At 38.5% G+C, this 13,650-nt stretch overlaps 1 protein-coding gene across 2 annotated transcripts; it reads right to left on the minus strand.

The window, feature by feature from the left end:
• Positions 1 to 8,178: 8,178 nt before the first annotated feature.
• LOC118415208 lies at positions 8,179 to 13,650 on the minus strand. 2 transcript variants are annotated; one of them, XM_035819603.1, is made up of 10 exons: positions 13,443 to 13,650; positions 12,902 to 13,066; positions 11,988 to 12,025; positions 10,887 to 10,940; positions 10,450 to 10,546; positions 9,887 to 9,924; positions 9,498 to 9,548; positions 9,291 to 9,332; positions 8,689 to 8,742; positions 8,179 to 8,351 (listed from the first exon to the last, which is right to left on the minus strand). In XM_035819603.1, the coding sequence occupies exons 2-10, from the start codon at positions 13,031 to 13,033 to the stop codon at positions 8,315 to 8,317; spliced, it is 543 nt and encodes a 180-aa protein (XP_035675496.1). In that variant the 5' UTR covers positions 13,034 to 13,066; positions 13,443 to 13,650; the 3' UTR covers positions 8,179 to 8,314. The 2 variants fall into 2 exon arrangements, with proteins under 2 accessions (XP_035675496.1, XP_035675498.1); XM_035819605.1 differs by lacking the exon at positions 9,887 to 9,924 and having other exon boundaries at positions 8,235 to 8,351.

Consider the following 13,650-nt stretch of genomic DNA (forward strand, 5'->3'; position numbering starts at 1 on the left):
GCAACCATTTAGCAGCGGCGTGGGCAGAGCGGCTGCAGGTTCCTTCTTCTCTGCTTGGTTGTGCTGGTCATCGTCTAGCAACAGAGGACAACCATTGAGCAGCAGTGTGGGTAGAGCGGATGCAGGTTCCTTCTTCTCTGCTTGGTTGTGCTGGTCATCGTCTAGCAGAGGGCAACCATTGAGCAGCAGCGTGGGCAGAGCGGCTGCAGGTTCCTTCTTTTCTTGGTTGTGCTGGTCATCATCTAGCAGAGGGCAACCATTGAGCAGCAGCGTGGGTAGAGTGGCTTCAGGTTCCTTCTTTTCCTGGTTGTGCTGGTCATCATCTAGCAGAGGGCAACCATTGACGAGCAGCGTGGGTAGAGTGGCTGCAGGTTCCTTCTTTTCCTGGTTGTGCTGGTCATCATCTAGCAGAGGGCAACCATTGAGCAGCAGCGTGGGTAGAGTGGCTGCAGGTTCCTTCTTTTCTTGGTTGTGCTGGTCATCATCTAGCAGAGAGCAACCATTGAGCAGCAGCGTGGGTAGAGTGGCTGCAGGTGCCTTCTTTTCTTGGTTGTGCTGGTCATCATCTAGCTGAGGGCAATCATTGACGAGCAGCGTGGGTAGAGTTGCTGCAGGTTCCTTCTTTTCTTGGTTGTGCTGGTCATCATCTAGCTGAGGGCAACCATTGAGCAGCAGCGTGGGCAGAGCGGCTGCAGGTTCCTTCTTTTCTTGGTTGTGCTGGTCATCATCTAGCAGAGGGCAACCATTGAGCAGCAGCGTGGGTAGAGTGGCTGCAGGTTCCTTCTTTTCTTGGTTGTGCTGGTCATCATCTAGCTGAGGGCAACCATTGAGCAGCAGCGTGGGTAGAGTGGCTTCAGGTTCCTTCTTTTCCTGGTTGTGCTGGTCATCATCTAGCAGAGGGCAACCATTGACGAGCAGCGTGGGTAGAGTGGCTGCAGGTTCCTTCTCTTCTTGGTTGTGCTGGTCAGCGTCTAGCAGAGGGCAACCATTGACGAGCAGCGTGGACACATTTCTATTTGTTACCTGCTCGACAGCTGTCTCGTTTGCACACTGTGGTGAAGGGTTGTATTCTGATGACTTCACTTTGATGTCTTTGAGTACTTTTCCCTAAAAAAGCGATCACAGCGCGATCGTCAGCACCATAGATAGGGAAAGTTTAAAAAGTATTTATTTGTTAACGTTATTAACACTTCTTTGTTAATATCATTTGCACTCCCTATTGATACTTGTGCTATTGTTATTGTAATGTTTTGTTAAGAATTGATTCAAAATAGATAAGAGTTAAATTCAGGACAATTTAAACATTGAGGGTCTTAAAACCCATTGTACAATAAACTTGTTTTAGTGTAGAGTGCATAAAATTGTAACTTACATTTACCTGCGGCCCAATCTGCTGAGTTAGGTCCTGTAATGATGTAAAACAGAAAGATGTATTTATTGTACAGAACCGTGCATCTTAGCAAGTATGGTAGTAGTGTCATATTGAATTTATGCACAGAATCCGGTATAATAGCATAAAACAGACAATTTTAACTTTTTTTCTTTTCATTCTCAATATAACAGAGTAAGATATTTCATTGCATAACATGACTTATATTTTCAACAGGAAAATCCCAAACAAAATCTGTACCCACCTGTTTCAGCTGTTTTACGAACCCCTTGTTTACCTCCATCTACGAATAGATGACAAAATACTTGTAGTTTGTATTGTATTAATCTGAATTAATAAAGAGTGTCTGATTGTGTTTACTTTTTCTACTGCATATGGAATATATTCCAAAACCAGGATTATAAACCAACATTAGCATCTACTAGTATTTTCATTACTATTGTTCCTAATTTGGTGTGCCGACTCTGCAACCAGGGGCGTAAATGCTGGGAGGTTACAGGTGGCATCACAAGGATGTGCAATGGTAGCGAGGACAGCAGGCCCTAGTGAACTTTATTTTTTTTCTTGTTTTTTTCTTTCTTTCTTTTTGCTTTTGGACAGACGATGACAATGCGGCACTGCAAGATTTTTTAAACTTATATCAACAGTGCCACATACAGTCTTTTACCTCCCCGACCAAAGTCAGGTACCCATTTTTACACCTGGGTGAAGTGAGGAAGGTTGTGTAAAGTGCCTCCCAGGGGCACAACGTCAAGCACGTGTCCTGATTGACCCAACATCAATTATGCAGGACAAACAGCCGCTCTGACCACGCTGCTGCTCAATGGTTGCCCTCTGCTGCTAGACGATGACCAGGACAACCAAGCAGGGCAATGACCCTAATTGACGCAGGCGCAGAAGGCCCAAAACGAGTCCATACAGTATTTTAGCCTATTTTCGACTTTTAGCAGGAAAATGTAAGTACATTTCATATTGGTGAGACAGTGTAGGTTGCAGATGTTCAGATTCGGCCAAAAAAACTAGGTTTTAGTCCATCTTTTCGGCCTGTGCTGACCCCTAATTTGAAGTGCTGAGTCCCAAAAATGACGTCATGAAAAAGCAAGATGGCGGCAGGTTTGACCGGTGGAATAGTTGCACTGGTCAGAAAGTTTAAATATTAGACTTTTGGACACTTGAGGTAGCGGGCTGCTGTGTGGGGTGAGTTCTTATGACCTGGAATGTTCACGGATGAGATTATGACACCCTGAACTTGCTAACTTTTACATTATCGCCTATGTAGATTTGTATTAGTGGTAACTGCTCAGCAAAGAAGAAGGAACCTGCAGCCGTTCCGCCCACACTGCTGCTCAATGGTTGCCCTCTGCTGCTAGACGATGACCAGGACAACCAAGCAAAGAAGAAGGAACCTGCAGCCGCTCTACCCACACTGCTGCTCAATGGTTGCCCTCTGCTGCTAGACGATGACCAGCCCAACCAAGCAAAGAAGAAGGAACCTGCAGCCGCTCCGCCCACACTGCTGCTCAATGGTTGCCCTCTGCTGCTAGACGGTGACCAGGACAACCAAGCAAAGAAGAAGGAACCTGCAGCCGCTCTACCCACACTGCTGCTCAATGGTTGCCCTCTGCTGCTAGAAGATGACCAGGACAACCAAGCAAAGAAGAACTCAAGGAACCTGCAGCCGCTCTACCCACACTGCTGCTCAATGGTTGCCCTCTGCTGCTAGAAGATGACCAGGACAACCAAGCAAAGAAGAACTCAAGGAACCTGCAGCCGCTCCGCCCACACTGCTGCTCAATGGTTGCCCTCTACTGCTAGACGATGACCAGCACAACCAAGCAAAGAAGAACTCAAGGAACCTGCAGCCGCTCCGCCCACACTGTTGCTCAATGGTTGCCCTCTACTGCTAGACGATGACCAGGACAACCAAGCAAAGAAGAAGGAACCTGCAGCCGCTCCGCCCACGTCCATTTGAACTCAGGACCTATATTCCGAGCCGAACGCTCTACCATTTACGACGAACTTAAGTTGCGACTATTGAACTGTAAGGATGCGAACCGCTCACAACAGAAAGCACCCCTACTCTCTTAATAATTTGGATTCTCAAACATGCTTGATTCTATTATGATGTTCCTGTCTATATTAGCCTGTAACGTTGTGACTTTTTGCTCAAACATGGGACCGCCATTGAACATTTTATGATTTTATCTGAGGAACTAGAAAGGCCGACATTTGCTTGAGAGCAAATACAGCATATTTCAGCCATCTCCCTCATGAAACAATAGGCCTTGAGGTCGTTGACCCCTTTGGCCATTGGAAAATGACCAAAAAAATCCCAAATATATCATTTTAAAGTGTTCCGTGCCAAAAATTATACATGGGTTATTTGAATAGATATCTAGAGCACCCCTTTACCAATTTACGGGTCATTAGGTTGTAAATCGAGGGAACAGGAGCCAAAAATGTCCAAATTTTGTCAAAAAATGGCCATAAAATCGCAAAATTAAGCATTTTGTTGTACCGTATGGGAAAACTTTTATTGAATTTATGTGCACATAATTGAAGGGCACTTTTATACCAAATTTCAGATCATTTGGTTGTAAAACGAGGCTACAGGAGCCAAAAATGTCCTTTTTTGGTAAAAAAAATGGCCAAAAATCGCAAAATTAAGTATTTTGTTGTACTGTATGGGAAAACTTTTATTGAATTTATGTGCATATAATTGAAGGGCACTTTTATACCAAATTTCAGATTATTTGGTTGTAAAACGAGGCTACAGGAGCCAAAAATGTCCTTTTTTTGTAAAAAAAAATGGCCCAAAATCGCAATATTAAGCATTTTGTTGTACCGTATGCCAAAACTGTTATTGAATTTATGTGCACATAATTGAAGGGCACTTTTATACCAAATTTCACATCATTTGGTTGTAAAACGAGGCTACAGGAGCCAAAAATGTCCTTTTTTGGTCAAAAAATGGCCAAAATTAAGCATTTTATTGTACCGTATGCCAAAACTGTTATTGAATCTAGGTGAGCATATGATCAAGGCACCTCTGTACCAAATTTCATGTCATTCGGCTGTAATACCAGGGTACAGGAGCCCGAAATATACATAAAAAATGACAAAAACCTCAATAAAATCATTTTAAAGGCAGATATGAAAAAAATGAAAAAAACACCTGAGGGTACTGGCTTACTCTACCTTTGTGCCAAATTTCAAGTCAATCGGTTAAAAAATGGCGGAGTTGATTCGATTTGAAGATTTGACAGGAGAAAGAAAGAAAGAAAGAAACATTACGAATACAATATATTTCACCATACCTATGGTATGGCTGAAATATAATAACTCTAACTGGAGCTACATAGTATTACTAGTATACTCATCTTTGCATGAGTACTTGAGGCAAGTGACACCTGTCTCAATGGCACACCGTCGGAGCATACAAGGGGACAAATGACATTGAGGCAAATACCCTACAGTTATACTAAGCCATTTTATTATCATACTGTATGACAATTGGTTAGAGTTGATAGAAATATGAATCATAAGGAAATGGACAAACAAAATCAGTTTTTGATTCTTACCTGCTGGCGCATTTTTCTGATCACTTCCTGTTGACGGGCAGTCCTCTTTTCATTCTCTTCTCTGATCTATTGATAATAAAAGGATAGAGAATATTTTTTTTTTCTTTTACAAATCATGAAACTATCATATTGTCTATTTGCAAAAGAATGCAACACAGTTAATAGTATGAGAAAATTTAGATGTAAAGTTTGGGATATTGACCATGGAAAGTTATTAGATTGAAACTTGGAGCAAAATCCCCGATTTTTTAATGATTGGTATCTTTGAAGCATAATTATGTGAACCTTGTATAGTTTCCGAAATCCAAGTGTCATCCTAATTGCTGCCAATGTACGTTACGTTTCTTGATGGAAAATGGCTTATGACGGTGACATTGTATCATTTGATTCATTGTACGCCGCATTGTATACTTATTTTCATAATTTTTCACAGTATAAAATACTTTACTCTTACCATTCTTAGTCTAATGAACCCAAATCAAACTTTGGAATGTTAGATACCTTCTGTATGTCCTGCATAATCGATGTTGGGTCAATCAGGACATTTTTCCCTTGTAGGGTTTGACTGCGCACAGGTGTTTTAGTCTCGTCAAATCTGTAAAAGATAAAGATAACATAATGATGATTTACGTCAAACCTCTGCACGATAACATTCTATACCTACTAGTATGTCTGGAATTTCAGAACCGAATTTAGTCGTTGACAAAGAAATTGCTGTTATTGATTTTGTTTTGTTCCAGGCCAACAAATTTTCTCATTTCCTGGCGCATCCTGCTTGAAACAGAAGTCTGTGTTTTCTTGCATGGGTGGTGGTGGCATATCAACTAAAACTTGGTGATCACTTAGCTCAGTTCAAATGCTGTTCAATGACAATTACTAATTCTGTCGAGTACACATTGTGTAATACACCTATCAATGATATAACTGGGATCAGAGCAGGGCAGAGACTTTTTAAAACTTCCAATCCTAACTTTTCATGCAGATATAAGCGGTCAAAAATAACTCACCCTTTCTTTTCAAATTCCAAGACACGAGCCTTTAGCGCCAGGACTTCCTCGTCTTTTAGGGAGATCCTGTTGTGGTGCACAATATGGACAACATTACATGCAAAATTGGTTCTTACAATAGTAATAAAATTTTAGCTTCAAGTAGCAGGGCTCGAAATACATATTTGTGTCAACTTGCACTGGTGCAAGTTAAGCCAAAACTTTTTTGCACCCAAAGAAATTTGCTTGCACAACCTAAAGTAGTGGATCATTAACCCTTACATATCTCCTCTTCTGGAAATTTACAGATGTACGTGAGTAAAAGCGGATACATGAAGACCACATGTTTGGATATATGTTTTCCCGGAGTACATTACTGAGTGGTGGCGAGATAGGGAGAGCGTGCATGGGAGCTTGTGAGTGAATGAGTGTTTAAATGTGTGTGACTGATTGTGTGTGTGGATGTAGTGTGAGTGCATGAGTGAGTTAGTAAGTCATTGAATGAGTGTGTTTGAGCGTGCAAGTTGACTGAGTATGTGAGCGGGATTGAATAAGTGTGAGTAAATTAAAGAGTTTTGTTGAGAGTTAACGAGTGAGGAAGTGTGTGATTGTGACTATGAGTGAATGCGTTTTGGTGAGAATGAATGTAAATGCGAATGTTTGAGTGAATGTGAGTATCTGTGTGGGTGAATGAGGGAGTGAATGTAATCCATTGACCCGTACACACCTGTGCCGTGTGTTTGCTGCCTGATTGGCTAGACGTTTCTCAAGCTCGCTGATCTTTGACTCTGCCTCTGTTTTCTCCCTGAGTGAGAGAAATATAAGGAACAGGGAATATTGTAACAGATATTTCTACTACACTACTTGGTCCTATATCATAAATAACTGATAATAACAATACCTTTGTTTGCTAATAATCAAAGATAACTCACCATTCCTTATCTGATTTAAGAAGAGTCACACGAGCCTTAAGATGCCAAATGGTCTGATCTTTCTGGGCGAGCCTGTGGTGGACAGAATGCAAAATGTAAGACCGAATGTGTTGTAATACAAATGTGTTGATTTAGTCAAAACAACAGTGCCCTTTCTACAGCTACTATGATAATCAATTGCCTGTTATTCTCAATAACATTTCCCAAGTGGGAACACCACAGGACAAAATGTATGTGAGTGAGGTGAGCGAGGGAGTGTATGTGTGAGTGCGGTTGAGTGAGAGTTCATGAGTAACTAAATAAATAACAGTGAATGTGTGTGTGATTCGGTGGATTAGTGAGAGTGTGAGTGGGTGACGGAGCAAGTGGGTGGTTGAGTGAGTGATTGAGTAATAGAACAAGTGAATGAGTAGGTGGTTGAGTGAGTGATTTAGTAATAGAACAAGTGAATGAGTAGGTTGTTGAGTGAGTGATTGAGTAATAGAACAAGTGAATGAGTGGGTGGTTGAGTGAGTGATTGAGTAATAGGACAAGTGAATGAGTAGGTGGTTGAGTGAGCAAGCAAGTTGGTTTGAGTAAGTAAAGTTGGTGGAAGGAGTAGGTGAGAGAGTGAACATTTGTGGTTTGACAAATGAGCGAGGGTTACGTTTGTGTGAGTGGAAGAGTGAGTGTGTGAGTCAGGTTATGAGTGTGAGCATGTGAGGGAGTGGGTGTGTGATTGTGTGAATGAATGAATGAGTGAGTGTGTTACTGAGTGTGTGATTGGGTTATTTTTTGTAATGAGTGAAAGTATGGGGGTACGTAGGTGAGTATGACTAAGGGATGGGAGTGTGTGAGAATGAGTGAGTGAGCAAGTCATTGAGTTAGTGAGTGTGTGAATGAAAGATGTCAGTAAATGATTTTGTGGTTATATAAATGACCATGATTTCTTTAATACAACTCACCTGTTTTGTGTGTTTTCTTCTAGTTGTCGAATCATGCTAAGGAATGATATAAAGAAAATTTTAAGAAATCTAATTACTTACTTGGACCCTGTCAAATTCAAATGTGTCTCAACTGTTTTTCTTCACTCATTACTTTGTAATTACGATGTAATATATTTTTTTTTTCATTTCAATTCACAAATTGAAGCAAAGCTATTCAGATTGTCTGACGTCATCCAAAATGAGCATCATTTTACACACAAGGATTTAAACGCCTCATTGTTTTTCATATGTTACACAGATACAGTCAAACTTTGCTCCTGACATAAGAGTTTAACTAATACCATATGAATTTTGTGTCTGGGGGCACCAGGTGGTTGACCAGCCAGGTTTGAGTGTACAATGTTTTATGTGCCGGTTAGTTTTGTCCAATTTCAAGACATGACAAGAGCTCTTAGTTCTCTGTAAGCTGATATGATTTTCTATATAATGATTTATAAACTTACATGCTGGTAACCTCTAGCCGTCCGGCGAAGTCACTGGAAGCAACCCATAACAACATATAAAAGAAATGACAATAATCATAGTCTATTATCATGGAATAAGTTGATGATATAAGTTCTAAACTTATCATACATCAATACCTGTTAACATGTAACTGGTATAAAATAAGAAAAAAATCAAAGGTTTGAATAGCATTTAACTGTATAGATTTATTTATTTATTTATTTATTTATTTATTGGTTTGGCTGCAACGAACACACAGCCAGGGCTGCCCAACTAGCCTATGGCTATTACAAAGGGCTAGCCTGAAGTAATGTTTGCTTTTCAGCACCAAGGACAGAGCAGATGTCAGTAGAATACGGTTGTTCTTACCTCAGAACTTCATTCTCCTGTCTGTGGTTTTCTTCAGTTTGATCTTGTAGCCTCCTGTAGAAATAAAAAAACAAGGTTTACTATACTAAGTCTAAGGAACTGTAGCATTTTCCTCTCCACATTAAGTCATTACTTTTATTACAGAATTTGACAATGATATCAAAGATTAAAGCTTATTTAAATTGACTGATGGCTGACACAGCACCCAAAAATTAATAATTTGTGTTAGTAAACTAGAACCATCTTTCATATGTATTGATGATTGACACAACATCAAGAAATGGTATAAAAATAGTATAATTCTTATATATATATTATATATGCCATAAACCACATGATTGTGTATCATTAATCACTTATGCAGTTCGTATTGGTAATAGTTAGCAGTTTGATTTCTAAGTGGTATATCTGTGTTACAATAAATCAAGAAGAAGGAACATTACATATCTGAAGTGTTCAAAAGATTTGAGTTCATTGAAACTTACCTCAGACCTCAGTGTTATCTTTTTATTGAACCTGGTTATCACAGACTTAAAGTTAATTCTATGAACATATTGGACAAAAAGAAGAGAATACCAGAAGAAATCCTAAGTAACTGTTACCTGACAAACAGGGATGTGTACTTTTGTTTCTTCTGAAACAAGCTGAAACAACAAAGTAAAAAAAAAAATTGCCATCTCTTTGAAGACTGATAATACTGAAAATTGCCAACAACAATTGTTGACTATTATTTCTAAACATACAGGAGAAATGACATTCAAGATAATCTATTTTCAAATTATTTTGCCTTCTCTACAACTGTTACTTACTCCTGGAGGTCTTGTAGGTTTTCCCTGAGAGCACCAGTGTACTCCATCAGCCTGAAAGATAGACAAAAGAAGAAAATAGTAAATGTAATATTATATTTAGAAAATAGTCTGCCATAAGAACCGCTACTATTCAATTTGTACTTCAATAGTCTCTATATAAAAATCTTCGTCCTAAGTGAAACTGTCCATTAAAGTGTACTGACACATTTACTTTTCTCGATGAAATTATTCATCTCGCCAAAATCTAGGTATACCTAAATGCATATGACATACATATGCGACTGCGGTAACGGTATCTTTTGTTCCATTTTTTGTAATCGCTGCAAATTCTGACTACTTCTGACTCCGGTGTCTACTACTAGCTAAAGCTGACTAAAACTGATTCTTACTCTCTTATCGAGGGCTCTGTGCTGCCTCTCTGACTTGGCTGAGTAAGAAAAGGAACATGCTGTAATAAGAACAACATGCAAACAAACAAACAAACATAAATATGACAAAACAAAGAAACTTTGATTGGTAAACAATTCAAATCATGATCGTTATAAATTATATAATTGGTTAAAGTATACTCAAGTCTACTTGGGCCTCCTTATGCAATTTCTATGGATGATATTTTCTCAACATCTTGTGATATACTGTACCGTTGTACAGCTTGTTTACAACAACCTTTGCATACTATTTTACATAACCGTCCACAAATTTCAATATGCACCAGTGCACAGCACCATTTAAGGGCATATCATAATATACCGTGTATTTCAAGTTCTGTTTTCTTACTTCATATACATGTATATGGAACTTTTTCTACACCAAGCGAAAAATCCACAGAACTTACATTATCAAAGGACATTTTAACAAAAAAGGAGGAAAAAAATTGTCCGGTAAAATGACATTTCCACCCTGCTAAACAAGAACATGACATATTGCCACTCCTTAAGAAACCAGAACTTACCTTCAGGTTGGTCTCAGACCCATCATCCAAGTCGTCTTCTGCTGTCCCCTTCTTCAGTTTGTTGATCATCCTTCTGAACATGGTTCTCTTCTCAACGCTAATGTTAGGATATAAGGAGTGGTAGTCAGTTATCATTACAAATTCTTCTTACTTTTGGTTCATTCAAGGACAGGTTCTTTAGAAAAAAGATTGGCTGACAATATTGTGGCAGCTGTTGGATTAGGTGAAAAGAACTTTATTTTTTTTTCAAAATTTGTTTTCCCAATATTTTTACTTTAAATCTCAAAATGCTTGCAGTGGTTTTTGTTTTAAAGTTTGTACGGTTCCTCTCCTGCAAATCTGTGTTATTGTCTCAGGTAGTATTGTTTTGATGACATTCATAAAACATTGCATATTTTTAGATGATAGATATTATTTACAGTAGCGACTGTACTTACTTCTGGAGGTCCTGGAGGTCTTCCTGGAGAGCACCGGTAGTGCACTCTTTAACACTGAGGAGTAGAGTTCACAAAAGAAGAAGTAAATAATCGTGTTACTCTCACTCACTATCCATGGTTAGATGATATATTTAGGAGACAATGATATATTTAGGAGACAAGTTTGTTTGTTCATTTGCAAAATCATGCCCGAAGGCTAATTGCATATACAGTCTCAAGGACTAAGAGAAGTAGATAGTGAGATACATAAATTAAACTAGTGTGTACTCAGCTTATGATATGATACAATATATACTACTACTTTTAAAGTGTCCCACGTTCTGTATGATGGTTGGATTTTGTGTTTTTAGTAGGAATATGGTCATTTGGTGATCTCTCAGATGGTAGAAGCTTGGTGAAATTGTATCAACTGTTTGTAATAATCTGTTTCTTTCGATTCCACAGTGGGTACATTGACTGATGAAATGTGCTTCATTTTCCACTGCATTCATTTAGCAACAAGAGTCCGACCCATAGTCAGGCGTTGTATGATACTACATCATTATTTTATACTTTTTTATTCTAGATATTAAACTTCAGAATGGCTATGCCATCATACTTATGCAATGCTACAGAAATGATTTCAAATCACCACTATGTTGCAGTGCTATGCTGTAATACAAAGTTGCAAGACATAGTTACTCGTGACTTCAGTGTTACCGAAATCATGTAACTTTCAAAGCAAGGCATCGTTCACATTTGGCAAAATTTATATGCAAATTTATCCTCATCAATTTGAGAAGTTACCAATTTGGTTGCGGTCACATGAACGGTAATTAAATTGGTAACTACTTCAGTACTTGATCCATAAAATTTCTTTCCAATTATTCGATAACTCTTCTGACAGCAAGAAAAATGTTCTTATGACTAAAATTACTCTCTTCCCCCCACTAAATTATCAAACACAATATTACTATCAATTTTCTTCAAACAATGACTGTTTATTAAAGGTAGAGAACAATAATAAACAGTCATTGTTCGAAGAAAATTGATAGTAACTTTTAAACATAAGTGACTGATGAACCTCTTCAACAAACACAATATGAAATGAATAGTACTTACTCTCTTAGCGAGGGCTCTGTGCTGACTCTCTCAGTAGGCTGAATGCAAAAATAAAACAATGATAAGAACACAAGAAACAAAACATAAGAAAAGAAAACAAATGCATAAAACCAAAACAATCAGCTTCCTCGATTCTGTGATGTTGATTTTTTCCTTACTAAATTTCTGTGTGTTCATTCAGACTTCCCCTTACTTTCAAATTAATATTCAACTTCAGCATTATTTTTGAAATCCGAGAACAAAAAAATCACCGCATTGGCATGGTCCAAGTAAACAGATTCATCTGTTAGATAAACCACTAATGTCATGAAGACAAGACAATTTTTGACTCTACATATGCCACATGATATACTAACTGCAAAATGCATTTTCCTAACGTCTTAAAATGAACAGCAAAAGTACAGTCTGAACTAGAAGATAATAACTAAATAGTTTATTTACGTTTGTATCCCTTCTCTCGCACACACATATCCGGTATCAAACATGTCTTTTATACAGACTTTGTTTCTTTAGTGAAGCATTCACAGGATTTACATAAAGTGGTCTTATGAGAAATAATTTACCTAATAAAAAACGTCATATTGGTTATACCCCCTTTCCACTAGGACGGCAGTCTCGCCGCGCTCTCTGCGACATAGAATTTGACAGATCGCTCAACGAATTGTATGGGGAAAAAAAAAATCTTTTTACACCCTGTGTGTTTTGTTGTCCTCTCGGTCTCACTTTTACATGCTGTATGATATCAAAGGTTACACATATCCTATTTAGGTCGCAGTGAGACCATATCGCGATCGCCGTCTAGTGGAAAGGAGGCCTTACGTAATGTTGCTCACTTCAAATTACGTAAACAAAAAAAAACAAAAATCGCTACAGCGGTGATTCAAATACGGAATAAGAATAAAAAAGGAACCTACCTTGATCTTATTTACAACCTCCAAGTCGTCTTCTGCCGGCACGTTCTTCAATTTTGTGATCATTCTCCGAAACATCGACGTCTTCTCACCGTGGATGTCCTCAGATCGTTGAGTTGACTTTGTAGTCGCCATTGTTTGACTTCTCAATATAGATGACTGTAACGCCTACAAATGTCATCAAAAATTAGTAAAAGCTACCTTTAGTATGTAAAATTAGTTTATGAATCTCTCAATGTTTTAGAAAGAACTACATGGTTATATTTCATAGCTGTCAAACTTTCTGGTTTTGTCCTTATATGTACGTTATAACCTTGGTGACTTTGACCTTGTTCTACCCAGCCTTGACCTTGTTCTATCCGGCCTTCGTAAAACCGACACTTTTTTTCGGTGCAAATCATGCCCAAACTCCCGTTTTTTTGTTGCCCTAGTGCCTTCTCTCTGTAAACAAAAGTCACAAGTATCATATGACTTTGATTTTTCATTTATCGTCGGAAATGTGCCCGATTTGTAGCCAACAAACTGGAAGAGAAAAAAATCCCACCTGCTTCTATCGCTGGCAAGTTCATCTGTGTAAATAGAACACCGCGTCCATGGCAACAGGAGTAAACATGGTGAATCGAACACGTGGGAGGAATGATCTTGAAAATCTTGCGTTGAACCTGCTAAAATAATGTTTTAAAGTATCGATTCTTGACGCTTTGATGATTTTTTAAGTCTTCATATAGGATGTTATTATATCTACTTATAAA

Source organism: Branchiostoma floridae, chromosome 5 (genome assembly GCF_000003815.2).
Source record: "Branchiostoma floridae strain S238N-H82 chromosome 5, Bfl_VNyyK, whole genome shotgun sequence".
NCBI lineage: Eukaryota > Metazoa > Chordata > Leptocardii > Amphioxiformes > Branchiostomatidae > Branchiostoma > Branchiostoma floridae.